The sequence below is a fragment of the Oryzias latipes genome, chromosome 11, assembly GCF_053564925.1.
Source record: "Oryzias latipes strain Hd-rR chromosome 11, Olatipes_Hd-rR_3.1".
In the NCBI taxonomy this organism is placed as follows: Eukaryota; Metazoa; Chordata; class Actinopteri; order Beloniformes; family Adrianichthyidae; genus Oryzias; species Oryzias latipes.
Window position 1 is genome coordinate 26,922,282 of NC_136247.1, and position 17,142 is coordinate 26,939,423.

Below are 17,142 nucleotides of genomic sequence, written 5' to 3' on the forward strand. Positions count from 1 at the left end.
TTGTCTGCGAGCCACATGTGACCATCAAAAGAGCCATATATGGCTCGCGAGCCATAGGTTCCCGACCCCTGCACTAGATGGTACTCATGGTCTTTGCTAGTGTTAGCCATTTCTTCACGTCGAAGTTTGAAAAATATAACGAAAACAGTGGTAAACAAACCTCTTTCAAGCTGAATCGGTATGAGAGTTCTTTGCTGGTATTTTCTTTAGCTTTGGTTGAACTTCTCACATGGAAAGATTTGTTATTTCAGGTGAAGCGTCGGAGCCCCGAAAAAAGTAACCGCTTATTCCGCCATCTTGGTAACACCCCGGAAGCAGCAGGTCATTCGACGCTGCTTGCCTTTCGGCATGAAACTGCACTAGAACAAGATCTTCAACAACAGGGATGCAGTTTTCGAATTATTTTATATCTTAGCGCGAACAAGTTAAAATGTTTGTAACTGCTGCATTTTTTGTTTTGGGGACCGTAACATCCGTAAGCAGTGGTAAGTGTAAATAAATAAAAATTACACAGTTAAAAAAAGGTTTTAGGCATTTTGTATCAGGTCGTGTTCACGTTGTAAAAAATGAGAGTATGGCGTTTCATCGCTGCCATTAACGAGCGCGAAGACAACTGAGCGGGTGTATTCAGGAACTGGATGAGCGAACCTTACAACCGCGCAGGCGCAATTTTAACAGAGCGACCTGCATTTCACACCTGCAATCTTCGTTTGTTTAACTTGTCCTGTCCAACAGCTGAGCAGACAGATGAGAGCTGAAAGTCTCTTTTGTTGGACATATTTTACTGTTACAACAGGGGATATGAAACATTTGATACACTAGGTGTATATTTGAGCTTTATTCATCTTACTGATATCAGAATCAGTCTTGTTGGACTCGACGGAAATGAAAAGGAGGAAAGGAGAGAGAGGGATATGGGAGGGGGGTGGAACCGTGAAGCAGCAGTCAGCAACAGGTTGCTGAATGTTAACAATCATTAGTCAGGTTTATGGACAGGCCTGGGGAGGTATTCCGGGCATGTCCCACTGGACGGAGGCCCCGGGTAAGACCCAGGACACGTTGGAGAGACTATCTCTGCTGGCCTGGGAGCGCCTCGGGTCCCCCCAGAGGAGCTGGAGGAAGTGGCTGGGGAAAGGGAAGTCTGGGCATCTCTGCTCCCACCGCAGTGGCAGTCAGGACCCCACCCCCAAAAACACCCGCAGGGTAGCAGATAGAGCACAACCACCCACCGGGCAATCACATCCGCCACCCAGGCCAGGGCAAGCAGACCTGCTGTCGCTGCTCTCAGGCCCCAAAACCTTTAGGTTACAAAAGGAAATGTGAAATGAAAATTGGTAGAGCCCGAGCAGATCTGGACGCTACGTAGTTTGTCCAAGTGGGGTTACCGTAGTGTGACGTTGTCCTCAGTCAAAGGCCGAATGGTTACGGTACCTACACTGGCCCTGCCCCCAGTAAAAGGAGCGGAAGATGGACAGCTTTTCATTGAAATCCACTGGAAGTTGCTGCGCCCGAGTTGATCTTCCAACACATGCAACCTCTGCTTGAAACTCGGCATCTTCTTGTCTTGTCGGAGTTTCTTCTCCAGCTTCCTCCACTTGCGAACCATGGATTCATTAATATTGAATTCTCTCTCAGCTGCTTTATTTCCATGTTCTTCTGCGTAGCTGATAGCTCGCTGTTTAAACTGTTCTTAACAATTGTGTCTCTTTGCAGGCGGCATTTTCAGTGTTTCCAAAAGGAAGTTGTTCTGCATCATGCACACATCTGCACCTTTGTACTATTCGGGGGGGTTCACGTCCTCACTTCTCTCCGTACCGTTCTCATGCTGCCCTCTCTACTGAAGTCACACAACAACACACTAGGGCCGCACCATGGGCACTCTGTACATTTGGAGAAAATTTAAGACTTTTATGTTCGCCTTATGGTGGTGAAAGTATGTTATATAGAAAATATGATAAGAGCCACCTGTTAGCCACCCCCTGCTCTAAAAAATGAAAGTCCCGCCCCGCTGCTTCGCCGAATTTGACCAGAAGATTTCGACCAATGATATCAACCAGAAAGGTTACCGCCCACAAGTGACAAAAACGCGCCCTTAACACAAACACGTGGAGCGCGCAGGAGCGAAGTGAGCGTGCAGGATCACCGCTCAGTTAGGATTGCAGGCGTGCAGTTGTAAAATGCGAGGTGGCTTGGTTAGAATTGCGCCTTCACTCACTCAGTTCCTGAATACGCCCGCTCAGTTGTCTTTATGCTTGTTCAATTAATAGCAGCGATGAAATGTCATATAAGAGTAATAATAATAATTGTATATTTCCACAAAGTTTGTTTGACATGAATGTATACTTTTGTGTGTAACTATTTAAACTTCATATGGATTCTTTTTAAAGCAACTTTTATTCTGGATTAAATTTAAGTTTTTTTTTTTCACACAAAAGACACCTAAAGTAATAATAAGAACTATAAAAATAGTAATAATAATATAAATGTTTAAAGGCCCGTACACACCGGGACGAATATTCGCCAGGCGTTATTCGCCAGCGTTTTTCGCCACGTTTTTTGTGTTCACACCCAGGCGATTTTCGCTGACGATGAGTGGAGTGAACATGCAATTTCATTCCCTGACATTAGATGGCGCTTAATGTAAAACAGAAATACTCCTGTACACAAGGTGGCGCTGCGCAACTTTACGCTTCTTAAACTCGCTTTTCCCTCAGAAGAAGAGAGCAAGTATTTACATGCTTTTCAGAATCATACAAAGAAAACATGAATATTTCAAGCACCAGTAGCTCCAACTGGTGCTTGGTTCGGGGATATTTTAGAATGTCCGTCATTATTTTTCGCGGCTGTGTAGATGCAACCCGGCGTCTATCTTCTTCGCTGGTATGTGTGCTCAGCAAGACAGTTTTGTGTTTGAGCGCCCCCAAGTTGTGTTTTACTGTAACTTCAGAAGCTCCAGACACGTGTGCAAAAGCGCCATTCTCATTGGTCGAATAGATTTTGACGCAACGCGTCAAACCAAAAAAACGAACCCGAGGCGTTTTTTAAAAAGTGACGCTTTGACGCATGGCGTTTTTTCACGTCGGTGTGCACACTCACATTGGTGCCCTTTGTTTAGTCACGAGGCGTTAAACGTCAGCGAGAATCGCATTCGTCCCAGTGTGAACAGGCCTTAACTGTAGGTATATAAAAACTTGACTGTTTACAGGAAAAAGATGAATGTTTGAGGTAAGAAGAAAAGTATGGGGGAAAAGAGAACTTCATAGGACAGGTTTTTTTTTGTCTATAAAAAATTGCTTCATACTCACTTGATCTGTGGTTACACTTGCAGGATTGTTCTTGTTGTTTAGTAAACCGGTTTAGTAGATCAAGGCCCTGTTCAAAAAAGCAAGTTATATGAGTTTCCTGAGGGTAAGGAAGCGGATAACCTCAGCTTTCGTTTCCAAAAACGGAGGTTATTTAAGCATGTTAAGTCGCCATAGCAATTTATGCTCTGAACTTAACCTGGTCTGGAGCAGGTTAAGGTGATAATTAATTATCCTGAGAGAGGTGAGGGAGCATGGCGTGCCCATTGGAAGATCATTTAGTGGACAAAGAAGCTCAGATAACAGTCTTTTACACTGTACTGTTCAGACGAACTGAGGAACCCAAGCTCGGGTTCTCTCCCAGAGGAGGGAGCTTGAGGGACCTGCACAGCATCTTAGCTGTTCCTAGCACTGCCTTTTCTGGACTGGACATGCATGTATGCATACATGCATATATTAGGGGTGTGCATTAGGGGTGTGCCAAAATATCGATATGGTGATATATCGCGATATTTAGTCCCTCGATTGATTCTCGAGACGTCTTCATCAAGTATAGACATTTAATTTATGTTTAAAGACCCTGTAAAACAGGGGTGCTCATTACGTCGATCGCCATCTACCGGTCGATCTTCAAGGACATGAAGGTAGATCGCGGGACAGAGAAGATTAAAAAAAAAGTACTTCTGAAAAAAATCCACCAGCCAATCAAAATCGTCACCGAGAACTTCGGGACTTGACTGACATGGAGAACGGCCAATCGGACATCCTCTGAAGCATACGTCACTGCACATGCGTGTTTAAAAACACTGAGCGCAAACTCTCTGTCATCAGATAGTTGCTCTCTGCCCCGCGTCACGTCAAGTTCCCGGCAGAAGATCGCTCCGCACAAGCGGAGTGTTTATTAAAGCTGCCCCGCGTGTCTCCTCCTGCTATCAGCTCTGCAGTTCTCGCCTGATAAATACAAGCTGTAAAGGAAGCTGTCCGAGGTGCGCGCTTCGTACGGAGCCATCAGCGCCTTTGAAACGCCATGATGCCCCCCCCCCCCCCATTGCATGGTTTACAGCAGAGCATGACATACGATTGCTGCTTTCTGTCTTTGTAATAAAACGCCTCATCTCTTATTACAAAAGTATCTTTGTGTAATCTCACTATTTAGCTTTTAATCATCAGTACATAAACAATAATGTTACTAATAAACATAACTAACAAACATTTACTAATAGTACTTTATATGTATGTATATGTGTGTGTGTGTGTGTGGGGGGGGTGCGTGTGTGTGTGTGTAAAGCATTTTGCATCACAGTGAAATTGGGAATTAGATTGGATTTAAACTCAGGTGTTTACTCTGTCAGTTATTTTTTACCAAGGAGAAACTTTTTTTTTTTTAAATAATAATAATAATGTATTAGATTTACCTGCGCTTTTCCAGATGCTCAAAGCACTTACAATGTGTCCATTATTCATTCACTCCTCATTCATACTTGCTGATGGTAGATGTTAGTTGCTGATGCAGCTGTATTACATTTTAATTTAGTTATGATGGGCGTATACTCTTCATACACCGTTAATAATCCTTGTGCTATCCTAGGTACTTTACCATTGGGAGTTGGGTCATCTAGACCCACTAGACAGTGCCCATGGTGACTCCGGAAATCGGTAATCCATTGATAATGCCATTTTGTACTCGCCGTGCACGCGCATTAACTCAGGGTTTCCGAGTTGAAGTTAATTAATCAAACTCATAACCGTGTTTTGGAACTGACACACGAAGAGTAGGCAAGTTTAGGCAGATTTCACTGAAATTTCAGGGTTAAAGTCAGGGTAGTTTAATCGTGCCTTCTGGAATACACCCCAGCTGCACCTTTCAATCTGTTTTGGTTGTCATTAAATTGCGTAGTCTGCCAGATTTGATCTTTAGAAGTCTGAGTTTTGTTTTCTTGAGTCCTTAAAAGCCCAAAAATGACCACTCACTACTAAAGTTTAACTGTTTTAAGCAACTCTCTCCTAAAACTATCAGTAAAATAGCACATTTTTGTAAAAAAATAAAAAATTTGAAGCTGCCCACATGACCACTATTGGTTGTTGATGTTTTTCCTGCGCTTCTCCTGTTTTTAGAGGAATACACAAATGTATCCATTCTTCATCTTCATTCAGCAAGCAGATCAAACGGTACGATTCTGATCTTCTGGTGTTTACAGCGTTTTTAAAAATTATTATTATTTGCAGTGGAGCACTCGCTGACGTACATCTACACGGCCTTCTCCAAACCAGTGAAGCTCCCAGGCATCCATGAATTCACTGCTATGGGTCTGCTGGACAACAGAATGATCGACTACTATGACAGTACTGAGCAAAAGAAAATTCCCAAACAGGACTGGATGAAGGAGCGACTCCAGCAGGAATACTGGGATAAAGGCACACAGTCCCGGCAGAGCAAGCAGCAGTGGTTCAAGGTTAACATCGACATCCTGATCAACCGAATGAGACAAACGTCTAATGGTGAGATTGGAAGGTTATTTATACCAAATACAATGTCCAATAAAAAAAGTTTTCCATGATGTATAGTATAATGATATACAGTACAATTTTATAAATTAATGCAATCACATTTTTATTAGCTAAAAATAAAGTTTATTTAAATGTTTATGTCTCCTGTCTCCTTCCAGACACTCATGTTCTTCAGTGGATGCATGGTTGTGTCGGAAAAGAGGACGATAATGGAAACATCCAGTTTAAGCGTGGCATGAACATGTACAACTATGATGGAGATGACTTCCTGCGTTTTGATGATGAACATCAAGTTTGGGTGGCTGCAGCAGATGCAGCATTCCCCACCAAGAGGAAGTGGGATGATGTCACAGCTCTGAAAGACTACACCAAGGGATACCTGGAGAAGGAGTGCATGGACTGGATGAAGACCTTTCTGAAATATTCAACAGAGCAGGAAAAAGTTCTCTCTACAACCAGTATGTTTAACATTTTGACGCCTTATGCTTGCTGATAACAAATACATATTATTTTTACAATTAATTGATAGCAAAGCTAACGTATCAAAGGAAAGTCTTGTTAAATTCAAATCTTTTGCTAGTTGTCCAATATCAATCCTGCTAACAAAACTTTCTGTTTTTCGTTCCAGAACCACCTCAAGTGTTTATGTTTGCAACCCCAGCTAAGACAAAAGATACGATTGTGCTGACATGCTTAGCTACAGGATTTATTCCAAAGGAAATTACTATGGAGATCAAGAGAGATCTAGAAGGAAAGAGCCGTGTTCTCTCAGCAGATGATGGGCTGGTGTCGTCCGGGGTTCGCCCAAATGAGGATGACACTTTCCAAAGAAGAGACCATGTGGAGATTTTGAAGACAGACTCTGGAGTTTACTCTTGCAGAGTCGTCCATAGAGCCACCAATGTGGATGTAGAGACGGCCTGGGGTAAAAAGAAACTCCAACATTTGATTAGGTTTTATTGTTATTTCTTCAACTTAAACAGTTGCTGCACAAAGTTTTAGAAGTGCCTGAATAAGGCAGTTGAGCAGGTCGTCTAATGATCGAAGGGTTTTCGGTTCGATCCCTGCTCCCCCCAGCCAACCGTCATTGTGTCCTTGGGCAAGACACTTGACCCTCCCTGCCTCCAGTGTGGCTCCATTGGTGTGTGTATGTCTATTAATGTCCCGGTGATGGTCAGAGGGGCTGTAGGCGGGAACTGGCGTCCACACCTCTGTTAGTCTGCTCCAGGGCAGCTCAGGTAGCTAGCATGAGGAGTGAATGAAAAGTGGACTGTAAGCACTTTCAGTGTCTGGAAAAGTGCAGAAAAATCAAATCCATTATTAATAGTATGAAATAAAGGTTGATTTAATTTAATACACTTTGAAAATGGCTGCTTTACGCTGCAGACATAATTTCTGTTAGGTTTAAAGCCTTAGAAAAAAATGATACACACTGTGGGATTATCTCTGTTTTGTAAATTAATTATTTTTATTTTATTTTATTTTTTTACCTTTTTTACTGAAATGCAAAAATTAACATTTCATTAGAAGCTTGTCAAAAACAAACATGAAATATTAAAACTTTTTTTTTTCATTTTAGATCGCCAACTTCCTGATAATGATGCAAAAGGAATTATTATTGGTGCTGCTGCTGGTGAGTCGTCTTGATTGCAGTGGTGATTGTTGCCGTGGTGATTGTGATGCTGAAGAAGAAAAGTAAGTACAGAATGCTTCACCCCATTTCTTTTATAGCTGTATAAAGTGGACTTGAAGATCCACTAAACGCTCCAGGATGCAGTATGATGTACATTTATCAAAAACAGCATTTCCTTGTTTTATGTTTGATCTTTGTTTTTCTATAGAAGCTGCCAAACGAAAAAGTTATTCTTCTTCAACATCTGCCATAAGTAAGTGTTTCTCTTTTCTGCTGAGATTTTAGTTTTTCTGTTCATGAAGGGTTTGATATGAATGAAAACACTTTGTTGGGATTGGAATAATGTTTCTCTGTAAAACGAACAAAAAAAACATTCTTACATTTTCATGGAAACATTTACCTGCCATTTCTTTATAGCTAATGATCTTAACTATCAAAGAAAAGCTGTGACTTTGCACATTTCAAATATTTTACATTTTCTTTCGTAAATATTTCTGCTACTAAGGTACATTTACACTCCAAATGTGTTACAGCAGATGGACTGAAATATTTCTGTCTTCATTTGTAGGCACGGGGTCTCAAGACAGCAACCAACCCCTCATGAACAGCACTGGCAGGTTATGTCCTTTCCTTTCGTTTCTCTTTTCTGCTGACATTTTAGTTTCTCTGTTCATGAAGGGTTTGATATGAATGAAAAAACTTTATTTTCAATAATGTTTTTCTGTAAAAAAAGAAACATTCTTACGTTTTTATGGAAATATTTATCTGCAATATTTTCTTTATGGCTAATGATCTTAAATATCAAAGAAAAGCTGTGAGTTTGCACATTTCAAATATTTTACATGTTCTATCTGATGATTATTGTTTAAACCAATTTTGATCCACAAAGATTAAAAATTTGAGAGTGTAAAAAAACAGTAAATGTAAAGCACCGTTTTATTATTTTACAATTTTTATTTGCAGGTATAGAGGATACAGGTTTGTCCATACCTCTCCAGACCATTAAGTTGTTGCTCTTACAAACAAAATAAATAAATCTTTCTCTTTCGGCTTTTCCCATCAGGGGTCGCCACAGCCAATCATCCTTTTCCACCTCACTCTATCATGAACATCTTCTACCCTAACATTAGCCAACTTCATGTCCTCTGTTCAGACATCCATATATCTCCTCTTTGGCCGTCGTCTTGCCCTCCGGCCAGGCAGCTCCATCTCCAACATCCTTCTACCAATATATCCACTATCCCTCCTCTGAACATGTCCAAACCATCTCAGTCTGGCTTCTCTGACTTTGTCGCTAACACAGGCAACATGAGCCGTCCCTCTGATGTACTCGTTCCTTATCCTGTCTAACCTGGTCACTCCTAAGGAGAACCTCAACATCTTCATCTCCGCTACCTCCATCTCAGCCTCTTGTCTCTGTCTCACTGCTACCGTCTCTAACCCATAGAGCAGAGCTGGTCTCACCACTGTCTTGTACACCTTTCCTTTGAGTCTTGCTGGCACTCTTCTGTCACACAACACTCCTGACACTTTCCTCCAACCGCTCCAACCTGCCTGCACTCGCCTCTTCACCTCTTTTCCACACTCCCCATCACACTGAACTGTTGACCCCAAGTACTTAAACTCCTGCACCTTCTTCACCTCAGTCCCCTGTAACCTAACGCTTCTACCTTGATCCCTCTCGTTCAGACACATGTATTCTGTCTTACTACGACTGACCTTCATACCTCTTCTTTCCAGAGCAAACCTCCACCTCTCTAGCTGTTCCTCCACCTGCTCTCTACTCTCACTGCAAATTACAATGTCATCCGCAAACATCATTGTCCAGGGAGATTCCTGTCTTACCTCGTCTGTCAGCCTGTCCATCAGCATAGCAAACAAAAAAGGACTCAAAGCTGATCCTTGGTGTAGTCCCACCTCCACCTTGAACTCCTCTGTCTGACCTACAGCACATCTCACCACCGTCATACTTCTCTCATACATGTCCTGAACTACTCTGACATACTTCTCTGCCACTCCAGACGACCTCATACAGTACCACAGCTCCTCCCTCGGCACCCTGTCATACGCCTTCTCTAAATCTACGAACACACAATGCAGCTCCTTCTGACCTTCTCTGTACTTTTCCATCAACATTCTCAAAGCAAAAATGGCATCAGTGGTGCTCTTACGGGGCATGAAACCATACTGCTGCTCACAAATCTCCACCTTCTTCCTAAGCCTGGCTTCCACTACTCTTTCCCACAGCTTCATTGTGTGGCTCATCAACTTTATTCCTCTATAGTTGCTGCAGTTCTGCGTGTCACCCTTGTTTTTAAAGATCGGGACCAGAACGCTTCTCCTCCATTCCTCAGGCATCTTCTCACTCTCTAAAATCCTATTGAACAACCTTGTTAGAAATTCCACTGCTGTCTCTCCTAGGCACTTCCATACCTCCACAGGTACGTCATCAGGACCAGACAAACAAAATAAATAAATAAATAACAAAAACAAAAACAGGCTGACAAAAACATACTTCATATAATTTTGTTTCTTGTACTTAGGTGAAATTCCTTTTGGGAACTCCCAAACTAGTAAGTATTTTTTTCTGCTACTAAGGTACATTTACACTCCAAATGTGTTACAGCAGATGGACTGAAATATTTCTGTCTTCATTTGTAGGCAATGACTGCTCTGAAGAAAACATTGAACTTCTCGTCATGAACAACACTGGTAGGTTATGTCCTTTTAATAACTTAACAGTAAATCTTCATTGATATTAATTATATATATGTGTACAGTTGTTTCTAGAGTAGATGGCTCTGATTCTCCTAACAGTTTTAATGTCTCAGCATCATTTATACTTCCTAACATCAGTTATAAAATACAAAAGACAACTAAAGGGATACAGTCACAACTTGAATCATATTTTATTTGTCTGGATTAAACTAAAAACAGCAGCATGTGTAGACTGCATGTGTAAATCCATGAACCCCTCATGAAAACAGCTTTAACATTATCCTTAACGAGAGACCAAATTTATGTTAAAAAAAAAGTTTTCATCCTAAATAATTTTCAATTTTATGTATTGCAGTGCTTTTCATTCTAGATTAGGAAGCTCAAAGCATTATAAAAGCATTAGGTTAACATATATTTAGGAAAATACCAAAGTTTTCATTCTAAATCAAATCATGGATAGAAACTTTAAAACAAATCTAATAAAAACATTTGTCATTAATAACAAAGCTACATTGAATTTTAACAGATTAATTGAATTTTAACTTTTAATAGATTGGATCAGATTACTATATTCGTTTAAATGTTTGTGCTTTATCAGTATATTTTACGTTTTATTACCGTGGTTAGCGCTCTTGCCTCACAGCAAGAAGGCCCTCTGGTTCAAGTCCTGGCTGGGGGACCTGAACCAGAACATCAATGGGGACCAATGGGGTTCCTCCCACCATCCAAAAACATGCTTCGTAGGTTAACTGGTCACTATTAATTGTCCATAGGTGTGAGTATGAGAGTGCATTGGTGTGTGATTGTGGCCCTGCAACACACTGGCGACCTGTCCAGAATGTGCCCTGCCTTCGCCCACAAGTGGCCAGGATAGGCTCCAGCAGCCCCACGACCCCAAAAGGGACAAAACAGGTTTCAGAATCAGAAGCCTTTATTGTCATTGTACATAATACTACAAAAGTGTAGCAGCCTTGGAGTGATAATACTATAAATTTATATCCAAATATGTATAAGAACCAATAAAAATACAAGTATAAAAATAGAATAAAATGGAGTGCAATAAAGTGCAGCATTAATAAATATTGTGAGTGGAAGTAGATGGAAATCAGTTATTGCACACAGAAGTTGTCAATTTGGAGCAAAGCGGGAAGTTCTGCCCGCACTATGTAGAGTGTGTGTAAACAGTAGTGTCGTGTGCGTGTGGAAAAAGCCAGAGTGGGGTGTGGTTAGTGGAAGGATGTGTGTTCAGTATGGAAATTACCTGTGGACAGAAGCTGTTCCTTAGTCTGTTTGTCCTGGTTCTGATGGACCTGCACCTCCTGCCAGAGGGCAGCAGGTCGAATAGAGGATGGGTGGAGTCTGTGGTGATGCTAGTAACCCTGCTGAGGCAGCGTGACTGGTAGATGTCCTTCAGTGAGGGGAGAGGGCAGCCGATGATCCTCTGCGCTGTCTTCACTCCTATCTAGCCTGACACCACCTGGACAGTTTCAGGACTTCCTCCCTGTAGGCCGTCTCATCACCCCCAGAGAACAGCCCCACTACAGTAGTGTCGTCTTCAAACTTCACTATGGTGTTGCTGGTCTGCAGTCTGCTGTGTACAGTGTTTTTCCTATGTTATTCAATCTTCTGTATGGTCCAAGTCCCATCTTGAATCTAAATCTTTTTTTAATGTTTTTTAGTAAAATCTGTTGAAAAAACTGTAATTAACCAGAATTTTTCTTGAACAGATTCTCTCAACACTGGTGACTCTATCAGCAGTAAGTATCTACTTGTACAATTTGATGCATCATAACGGAAACTGTATTTAATTTATTTAAATTCCTGTTAAAATCTTGAGTTTACATATACCATAATAACAGCCAATACTCTTAATTTTTTGCTTTTGCGTCTTGCATTCAATAAAAAAAATTTTTTTGTAGGTTTGGGGTGATTTGATTTGCCAAAAAATATTTTGTATTGAGATTATTATTTCCATGAGAGCTCTTTTCATTTTCCCCCAAAGTTTCTTTCAGAAGTAATAGTTTTGAAATAAACTTTTTTTTAATATTTATGTGTAACATGATACTGCCACCCTTGTGGTTATTTGTTAGAATAAAGTTTCACAGACTAGTGCAGCTAAAGCCAGCATCTTTAAAAACTTTAATATTTTTGCTTTTTATATTGATTTATTTATTCATTAAAGTAATCTCCTTCCTTAAGATGTCTAAACATTTCCATGGTATCATAGCTGCTCATGATTCAGGCAAATGGGATGTAAACCCAAAGATCAACCAGATTTCTAGACAAAAGTTCTCTTAATGTTTTGACTCATTCTTAGAAATGTTCCAATGAAGGGAAATCGTCATTATTTGTTCTTTCCAAACCATTAGATGGTCCTTTTAATTTGAGTGTCTAAACTTTTGAATTTGTATTAGAAATTTACAAAATAAGAATAGTAGACTTTATGTCATAGTTTTGGTATTTAGCAGTAATAGATTTATTTGTTGAACTATGATTTAATCTCAAACAATAAAGAAAAAGGAGATCACTCTTTACACAGTACATGTTACCTTCTAGTAAAGTAAATGTAAATATATAGTATAGGAAATATATAACCTCTGTTTATTTCTACAGGCACTAAACCTGATGAAGATTCTCAGTCTGCTTCATCTTCTGTTGTCTCATAAATGACTGGTGTCTTTATCAGTTACATGACAGAAAAAAGTGAGTTTTGGCTTTTATGTCTGTATGGTAAATTCTTGGGGAATACGTATTACCTCAAACTTTAAAGGTCAATTTTATCTTTTGTAATAGAGTGTTGTTCCCCTTTCGCCATATCCCTTCAGGGGAATCAAGTTTAATTGATTCCAGGTGGTTTGGTAGAGATGTTCTTATGGCCGTCCTGTCACAACCCTTTATTTTATCCAGAGACCCAGATTTGGGCGCTCTTGTGGCTACATAGTTAGGGAGAAGCGTGAAGAGTCTTGCCTATAAGGACCCAAAGAATTCATCCTTATGAATATATACACACCATATGAATGTGCTCAGAACGAGGATGAGTTTTTAAGTAAGCTTGGTTTGATTGATTCATTTATACAAGACAGTCCTTCTACTAGTATATATGTTGTTGGGGTTATGAATGCTGATGTTACAGACCGTGGGTCTATTTTTGCCAGCTATTTGTTTTAATAATAATCTTACTTTTTCAAGTGAGATGCTTTTACCTCCTGATAGTTTTACTTATATAAGTGAGGCCTGGCATACCACGTCATGGTTGGATCACTGTTTTAGCACTGCTGATGCACACAACTCTGAGTATGATGAGCATTTTATACGGGGAAAGTATGTCTGACCATTTTCCCTTTACATTGTCAATTAATTGTGAGCACTTACCTGCTCTAACAAGAAACAGTACTGAAAAAAGAATAAATTAGATTGGGCATCTGCTACAGAAAGGGAAATATTGAGCTATTATGCCCAAACAGATAAATTCTTGAGCAGCATACATCTTCCTAAAGATGCTATGTTGGTCTAATAAAGCTAACTGTAGTGATGTTACACACAACAAGGAGCTCTGTGTCATGTACAATGACACAATTAACTCCTTGTTTGAGGTCAGTAAGCCTCTTTACATTCCTAAACAGAGGGGAATGATCATGTTGCTGCATATCATGCTGCAGCCAGAGATGCTTTTTATTCATGGGTAGAAGCGGGAAAACCCAGACAAGGGCAAGTTTTTGAACACAAAAAATGACAAATGCACGTTATCTCTTGTGCTATCTTAGATGACCCCCCCCCCTTCCATTGACGTGTTATTCCTACCATGACAAAGGTGGATAAAGGTGGAAAGATTTCATGTAATCTATGGACATCAGTAAAGATCACAAATCGTTGAAGAAAAAAGGTTCAGAGCACTGTCTAGTGGGTCTAGATGACCCAACTCCCAATGTTAAAGTGCCTAGGATAGCACAAGGGTTAAAAATACGCTCTACGCTTTATATGCAAGAATGAGCAGAATATAAGGGTAGACTCAATGACAAAAAAGCTCTTAAATAACAACTTATCTGACTTCTGGAAAGAGGTAAAAACTTTCAACACTTGTTAGATGTCTCTGCCAGGCACGGTTGAATGCGTCTCAGGTGCAGATAATATAGCAGAGCTCTGGAGACAGCATTACTACACTTTATTCAATGGTGTTAAAGGTGAAGCATTTGAAATGGGAGAAGGAGGGAATGATGTTAACATTGGAGTAACCTCCCACCAATAAAGGTGCTCAAGGACAACAAATCATGTGCCCTAGATCACATCACCAGTGAGCATCTTAAATATGCCAGCCCGAGGATTGTGTCTGTATTGTTGGTGCCTGTAATTAAAAACAAGACAGGCAAGCTTGACTCTATTGACAAGCATAGACCAATAGCTTTAGCCAGTGTCCTCTCAAAGGTTTTAGAAAGAATTGGATCTCATAAAATTAATGATTTTATCTTATCTGCTGATAATCAGTTTGGTTTTAACCACAACATGGGACAGACGTTTGTATTTTTCCGTAAAAGAAATTATAAGTACAGACAAGAAAATGCATCTGTACTTATGTGTTTTATTGACGCATCTAAAGCCTTCTACAGGGTAAATCACACCAAACTTTTTTATCAAAATGAAAAAAATCGTGGTGTTCCATGATACATTTTAAGACTACTAGCCTTGGTCGTCTCCCATGAAGTCCACTCTGGCTCAAACAACCACGAATGGTGCGATCTGACACTAATTTACCTTGATCTAGGAGTTCACCTTTGATGTCTTTGGAGGTTGTTCTGGGCTCTTTGGATACAGTTCCAACTATCCATCTCCTCAATTGGCTTTCTGTTGTCCATGTTCAGTGTGGTTCACACCTTTTCACCAAACAGCAACGTGACTATTTGTCTCCCTCTTTTAATAGGCAGACTGACTGATTCTGGGTTTGAAAACAGCTGTGATGTCAATTAAAGGACATACCTGAGTTCATCATAACCCCCTGGGCAATTAGTTCTCAGTCTTTTATGGAGGTACCATCATTTTTCTCCAGCCCTATTTCATTAGTTTGTTCACTAAATAATTCTGTGAATCAAAAACTCAAAAGTAATGGTTGATTATTTAATTTTCAATACATTTTAATTTATTATTACTTTTGAACGTTTCAAGTTATTTCAGTGAACATTTTGGACTTTAACTGAGGGGTACCAACAATTTTGTCCACCTCTGTAGTTGTCTTCAGCCCCAGCAGCTCCGGATTACGACAACTTTTAAATGTCTGTTCTGAATTTGGCTTTAAGAATGATATTTTATATAATTCCAGGAAACGTGCTGTCATGATTTGTCGTACAAAAGATGATGTTGCATTGAATTTTCCTGCTTTTAGACTGTCTGATTCGGAGCTTGGTGTCCTTAACCCTTGTGCTATCTTAGATGACCCCCCCCCCTTCCATTGACGTGTTCTCCCTACCATGACAAAGGTGGATAAAGGTGGAAAGATTTCATGTAATCCATGGACACCAGTGAAGATCACAAATCATTGAAGAAAAAAGGTTCAGAGCACTGTCTAGTGGGTCTAGATGACCCAAATCCCAATGTTAAAGTGCCTAGGATAGCACAAGGGTTAAGTCTTTTATATGTTTTGTGGCAAATGGACCTTGAGTCTGTAATAAAGCTTATTATTTCCACACTGGATTGAGCTCATCGCGCCTGGTGTCCCACACGCCAGTCCTACACACAGCCAACTGAGCTACCCAGCTGCTATTTTCTTTTTCTTTTTTTATTACTTTTTACCTGTTTGTCATTTAGTTTCATGTAAGGCCATTTTTAAAAGTGGCCCATCTGAGTTTGGGGAAATGAATGGGTTCCCCAAGTCCTTTTTTCTCTTTTAAAGGTGCTGGTTTTGATTCATAATAAAGATCTCTCTTTACCATGTGGGTCTGATGTTTTTTCTGTTCCTTGTAAAACTAGCAACAACAATGCAAAGTGAATATTTTTATTTAGAGAGTCATCTCAATAGTTTTTTTAAATGATTATCTTTATATAAAACTAATGTATTTTACGGAGATTCATTATTATTTTTACTAAAACAATTGACTTACTACAAATCTAGCTCTGTTCTTGCCCCAAAGGCACCTCGAAGAAGCTAAAAAAGATAAAATAAAAGGCAAGACGCTGATGGTTGTCACATTACATCGTGTCATCAGATGGTAGCTTATTAGTCTACAATATCTTGAATACCAAAATCTCATTTCCATTTTGGTGTGTTGTCCTTTTTGTGTTATTTACATTTCCCCTTATCCATATGCAGAGGGAGATTTGGTGTCAGCTGACCCCTGGCATGCTAGAAACAACTGTTGAATATATCTCTAGAAAAAAAATCTTAACAGGTGATTTCATCTACAAATACAGAGTCTATATATCTATATCACAAATGGAAACATACTCTTGTTTCATCTGAGCTCCACTTTTTTGCCAGGAAGTAAGCAGCTAAAAGTCTGTTTATCCAGAATTTAGTGGGAAACCTTATCTGGTAGGAAATTTGGTTTAATAATCTCTTGAGTGAAATTTAAAATTAAAGTGCAGAATCAGTCAGGAACTGAAATGACGACATGCATAAGGAGATGTGCTTGATCCTCGATCAAACTGAAAGTAAGATTTTTAGCTTAATTTCAGTTTACTGTGCATATGTGTAGTCTTTTCTGTTTGATTGTATTTGCATTAGTCACAAAACAAGTTCCTTGTAAAAAGAAAAAAAAGGGGTAATGTTTTAAAGTTTCCTTTGATTAAATCCATTCATCCATCTTCATGGCCCACTGAATTCCTTTTACAATCATGGGGCTGCTGGAGCCAACAGCTACCGTTGGGTAAAAGAGGCTGTTTGCAGTACAGCGATGTAGTAATCAGAACAAGGGAGTGAAGACTTTCACCACTTCTGATTGGTCAGACTGATGACATGTTATTAAGCTTCCAAGAATGATTGGTGGAGACAGT

At 39.9% G+C, this 17,142-nt stretch overlaps 1 protein-coding gene and 1 long non-coding RNA gene across 2 annotated transcripts; both read left to right on the plus strand.

Annotated features, from left to right (window-relative positions):
• The first annotated feature begins 354 nt into the window (after positions 1-354).
• Positions 355-8,057, plus strand: LOC111946298 (H-2 class I histocompatibility antigen, L-D alpha chain-like). The gene is made up of 7 exons (XM_078955101.1): positions 355-485; positions 5,529-5,801; positions 5,969-6,268; positions 6,439-6,735; positions 7,390-7,505; positions 7,652-7,696; positions 8,012-8,057. The coding sequence occupies exons 1-5, from the start codon at positions 431-433 to the stop codon at positions 7,455-7,457; spliced, it is 993 nt and encodes a 330-aa protein (XP_078811227.1). The 5' UTR covers positions 355-430; the 3' UTR covers positions 7,458-7,505; positions 7,652-7,696; positions 8,012-8,057.
• Positions 8,058-9,904: 1,847 nt separating this feature from the next.
• On the plus strand, positions 9,905-12,902 carry LOC105355018 (uncharacterized). Its single transcript, XR_002874211.2, has 4 exons — positions 9,905-10,016; positions 10,105-10,155; positions 11,889-11,918; positions 12,775-12,902. It is a non-coding gene; the product is annotated as an uncharacterized LOC105355018 (long non-coding RNA).
• The last annotated feature ends 4,240 nt before the right edge of the window (positions 12,903-17,142 follow it).

Bases quoted from the DNA above. Each gene is read 5' to 3' on its own strand.
- LOC111946298 (XM_078955101.1), top strand. From the start codon at position 431: ATGTTTGTAACTGCTGCATTTTTTGTTTTGGGGACCGTAACATCCGTA. The intron at 5,802-5,968 runs GTGAGATTGGAA...GTCTCCTTCCAG, and splicing joins AATGAGACAAACGTCTAATG to ACACTCATGTTCTTCAGTGG. The intron at 6,736-7,389 runs GTAAAAAGAAAC...TTTTCATTTTAG, and splicing joins GGATGTAGAGACGGCCTGGG to ATCGCCAACTTCCTGATAAT.